The sequence below is a fragment of the Protopterus annectens genome, chromosome 9.part0 (genome assembly GCF_019279795.1).
Source record: "Protopterus annectens isolate FY-2018-M chromosome 9.part0, PAN1.0, whole genome shotgun sequence".
Lineage (NCBI taxonomy): Eukaryota > Metazoa > Chordata > Ceratodontiformes > Protopteridae > Protopterus > Protopterus annectens.
This window is the reverse complement of record NC_056743.1, coordinates 74,543,611-74,548,610: the sequence shown is the minus strand read 5'-3', so window position 1 is coordinate 74,548,610 and position 5,000 is coordinate 74,543,611. Positions and strand designations below refer to the sequence as shown.

The 5,000-nt window shown below is 36.1% G+C and overlaps 1 protein-coding gene across 2 annotated transcripts in view; it reads right to left on the bottom strand.

The window, feature by feature from the left end:
* The window catches only part of LOC122811042 (F-box/WD repeat-containing protein 7-like), a 1,408,110-nt gene that overhangs the window by 783,428 nt on the left and 619,682 nt on the right, over positions 1–5,000 (bottom strand). For both annotated transcript variants that reach the window (XM_044082576.1, XM_044082577.1), the window contains exon 5: positions 2,770–2,956. In XM_044082576.1, the coding sequence (XP_043938511.1) occupies positions 2,770–2,956 (187 nt within the window). The remainder of the gene's footprint in view (positions 1–2,769; positions 2,957–5,000) is intronic.

Here is a 5,000-nt window from a genome sequence, read left to right as displayed (position 1 = left end):
ATATTTCTACCAGTAATATAATGTTCACTTTCTTAGATGCTGTTTGTGCTGTATTTTATTTTCATTTTTTTTTTTTATTCAAACATTGGTTAGCTTCATTTTTAGGAGTTTAGTTTATGTAGGGGGCAGTTGTATGGTGAGATAATGTATGATGGTTTATATTAATTTATCCTAAGGTAAAACAGAAACAAACTAATATAGCATCAAATGAGGTTCGACAGCCAACTGCAACATTATAAACTTTACTTAATGCTTTCTTCCCCTAATACTACAGGATATTAGGGGTCAATAGCACTAAATAAAGGTAGTCTTGCTGCAGTTTGCTTTGGCACCTCCTTTGATGATGTATTTGTTTATATTACTCGGGTAGAGTTACAGTAACTGCTGACATGCAGGAAAGTAATACATTTTATAACAAGTACAGAATTTTGTTAATAGAGAGATAATACACAAGCTGATGAAAAAAAGCTATACTCTTGTCAAATAAACATTTCATATTTATCATACCCATTCTCAGTGCTTACTATTAGGACATCTTTGAATCACAGTATATCAGGCACTGAATAGTGCTAATGCTGTTGCTATGTTAAGTAACTTATGTGTTCAGTCACTCTCTGCTTGGGGTACAACACACTTAGCACAGTGTGCATCAGTATCTCCAAACTCACCTCACCTGTATCCATGTGGAAATATTTTCGTTCAACAGGCTTCTGAAATTCAATAAAAGGTTAAATATATCTCTGAGATCAACTAATTCATTGTTGCCAGTAAACTGAGCTGTGTTGACTAAAACCTCCATGATTAATTGTTGCAATCTGAAGCAATGCTGTGTACTTCAATGTTCATCTCCAATTGCACTGAATACATTTAAACTTTTACTATTCTGCCTTTTCAAAGAAACATCTTTTTATTTTTAATTTTACACGATTCCTGGGTAGTGATACAGGTTATACAGAATTCTTTGAAATGCTCTAAAAATCCATCAGTATATTTATTGTAGTATGCTGGATTATGGGACTTTTAAAATACAACAGGTTTCAGTTCACTGAATTTTCAAGGATACCATAGTTTGTAATTAAAACCTGCATGTGCATGTTTTGTATTATTTTTTTTTATCGGTTTCATTTTGCTAGAGTTTTGTCTCTGTTAAGGTATTTATGTATTATACTGTCATTCTTGCTCTTTGCCTTTCTACATTTTATTCTGTAAACATATTGTTTCACTTTGATTCATACTTTGTCTCCGACCCAGATCATGTCTGAAAAGCTATCATAATGGAGCAGCCCACCACTACTTCTGGCTTTTCCCGGTTAGGGGCCGCCACAGCGGCTCACCCGTCTGCTCATTATTGGCAGTGGAGTTTTACAGTGTTGAGTTGCCAGCCCGGCACCCAACCTTCCACAGAAGGCACACACATGCACACACTCACGCCTACGGCCAATTTAGGGCATCCAATCCACCTACAGCATGTCTTTGGGATGTGGGAGGAAATCCACACGACCACAGGGGGGACATGCAGACTCTGCACAGAAGGCACCCCAGCCAAGGATCGAACCGGAGAACCTCTTGCTGTGAGGCGGCAACACTAACCACTGCACCACCGCGGCAGCCCGGAGCAGAACACCACTATGGTTAAAAAACAAACAAAACTGATTTTGGAGTCAGAGTCAACATGAACCCAATGCGAAGAATGAAGCAGTGAGTTCTAAAAGATCAAATGATTTTATAAATTCAGAATAACATGTTCAAGTTAGTCCAAAAAGTGAATTCTGGACAATGCCTTTTTTTAAACATGTGCTATATACATACTTGTGGGCCAAGATCATTTTTGGCAACAGAGATTTGCAGATTAATGTAATGACTTTTTACATTTGCTGCAGTTTTAGGCTGCAAATATCAAGATTGCACAAGCACAAAGTAAAAGATGCAGTTTCCCTGGAAAAAATATTATATTTGTTGGCTAAGGTGATATAGCGCTTAATATTTCAGTAGATGTTGGGTGCGGTCACATTCTCCATGATGGGATGAATGGCGCCTCCCTCTATCCCTTACGCATAACACAAAAACTCCTTTTTCCTAACTTGTCAAATCCAGAATATTTAGAAATATCTTTGGGTGTATGTACATTTGTTTTTCATTCTTCAGTTCCTACTAACATCCTTTGTACAGCATATCTCTCAACTATCTAGATTTTCGCAGAATGTCCAGATTTTTGCCTCATATTTTTGGTCTGCTCCTCATAAAATCTGTGAATTTCTGGCAAATCACTAGGGTGATCTGAAGACTGAAGTCACTAAATAATGACATATATTTTAGTTTAAGACTTCAAATCCTTCAGAAAGCGTATGTTAATACAAACCCTGTTATTCTAGCAATTGCCTGTGTCCCCTCCCATTTTGTCAGGCTTTGTCCAGATGTCTAGCACTAAGAGGTTGAGAGACATGTTGTGTAAGACCTTTGAGTAGGATATAAATGCAATTAAGAGTTTAACATATTGTTATACTTCATCCTGTGAAATATGAGTCACGATTTATGTAATTGATTGTGATGGTCATACCTTGTATCATTGTTTGTCGCGGAGTGAACTCATTTTAAAGTAAACAAAATCATAGCTTAGCTGTTCCTAAAGCTGCAGAAATTATAGGTATATTTTTGTTTTCATCTTGCCAGTTGTTCCCATGTATGAGACAGTGTTTTATCTTTTATATTAATTATTTAAAAATATTGAAAAAATCAGAGTACTGATTCAGATTTTGAAAAGATCCTTACCTTAATAGTGGTATCATATGAGGCACTGACAAGAAGGTTGTCTGTGAAAAATTGAAGTCCCCAGACACCCTTTCTATGTCCCTCCAGAGTTTTTACATGCAGACCTGAAGGAAGATTCCAGATTTGAATGGTTTTATCCCGACTACCACTAGCCAGAAGCTCCTCTTGGATGGCCAAACAAGTAACCCTGGCAACAGAAGGAATTAAAAAAAAAATCAAGACTTATGTTATAATTATTTCAATTTAATTTAAACTTTCAAGATCCATAAATTAAAGAAAAAAATCACACCATTGTCAGTATTCACATTTTAAAAATGAAAATGATGTTTTTGTGATATTCAGTTCTATTTAAAAAAAAAGTGATCTTCACATTCCCTCCAATAGAGCTCTGAAAAACCAATCAGTAAAAAACAAAATGAAAACTCCAGCAAAGCTAGAACTTCAACTGAGTGATCTCCCAAACCTCTTGTATCAGAGGCGCATGGGATATATGCAAATGATCCTTATGAACATCAGGTGTTTCAGTTCAGTGGCGATTCTGAATGCACATGACTTGTTTCGTCAAACACTCAGCTTGTGCTGTGCTAACGATGTAATAACTCCGGAATATGCATATCCACAGCTAGTGGGGTTTGGCTTTATTGGCCTGAAATTGTCCAATAAAATGACAAAACAAGTCATGGACATTCAGAATCTTCAATGAAATGAAACACCTGATGTTCATAAGGATCATTTGCATATATCTCATGTGCCTCTGATACAAGAGGTTTGGGAGGTCACTCAGTGGAAGTTCTAGCTTTGCTGGAGTTTTCATTTTGTTTTTGCCGATTGGTTTTTCAGTGACTTTCTCACTCATTGTTTTAGTTTGTTGCTTGAGATATTTCTGCAGTGACCCTAATGATAATAGACATCAGCTGGGTATAACAGCCCTGTGTTTCTAATGCTTAGTCAAAACTCTGCTTGTGCTGTGCTGACGAGGTCATAAGGCAGAAATATGCATATCCACAACTAGTGGGGTTTGACTTTATTGGCCTGAAATTGTCCAATAAAATGACGAAACAAGTCATGAGCATTCAGAGTCGCCAATGAACTGAAACACCTGATGTTCATAAGGATCATTTGCATATATCCCATGTGCCTCTGATACAAGAGGTTTGGGAGGTCACTCAGTCCAAGTTCTAGCTTTGCTGGAGTTATAATTTTGTTTTTACTCCAATAGAGCTCTGGACGTTTGCACTGTTACTTCCAATGGGTGGAGCCTAAGCTTTCTGATTAAATCCAGTGATGTCTTCACATTTCAAACACATACTAATATCTCTGGAACCATAGGATTTACTACAAAAGTAGTAATGTTAAATTCTTCAGCACATTTTCTTATAATGGTAGTATTATTTAGGTTCTATGTCTTAAATTGGATTTTGTAAACCACAATAAACACATTAAGTTTTCAGTATGTTGTACATCACTTCTAGCTTAACAGCAACCCCACAACTTAACACACTTATTGGCAACATCTCAGCAACCACTCAAGTTATACACATACTGTTGGTAGTAGGCATTTTGTTCATCCATCTAAGCACTTTCATATGAGGCTAAGCATTTCTGTCTGAGCTATGTGGTTGTCAAGATATTTAGAAAAACATGAAATTTGAGATAATATAAATAAATATTATATGATCAACAATTCATCTCTTTACCTGCACTAGAAAGGCAAACATTATTGTGTAACCTTTAATATTAAATCTTTTAATACTTCATATGTGGCAGAGTTTTGGAATTATTAATGCAAATAGACAAGCAACATTTAACGTCTAGAGACGTCAGTAGAATGTAACTACAGAAAAAAACGGAGTCACTTGACTGTAATGAGTTAGAGAAATTTCCCTAACATTTTAACTGGAAGTGTAACTGATTCTTTCTCTAAGACAAAATGTATTGCTCAGTTTATGACATGACAATCATGTGAGAAAAAAGTTCCAACTCCATAGATAGCAAAATGTAGCATCAACATAAAAGTAAATTAAGAAAATGTGGCTTTAATCACAAATGTTTGAATTCAAGCTGTCGAATGGTTGTTACGTACTATGCAATGTCTCAGACTGTGGAAATTACTCATGAATTGTTGGCATTATCAATAATGTTACAGTGACAGGAAAGTCTAAGTTGGAAGTTAAAATTAGGGTTAGAGGCAATGCATACCTCTCAAGCTGCAGTCACTCAAATTAGAAACA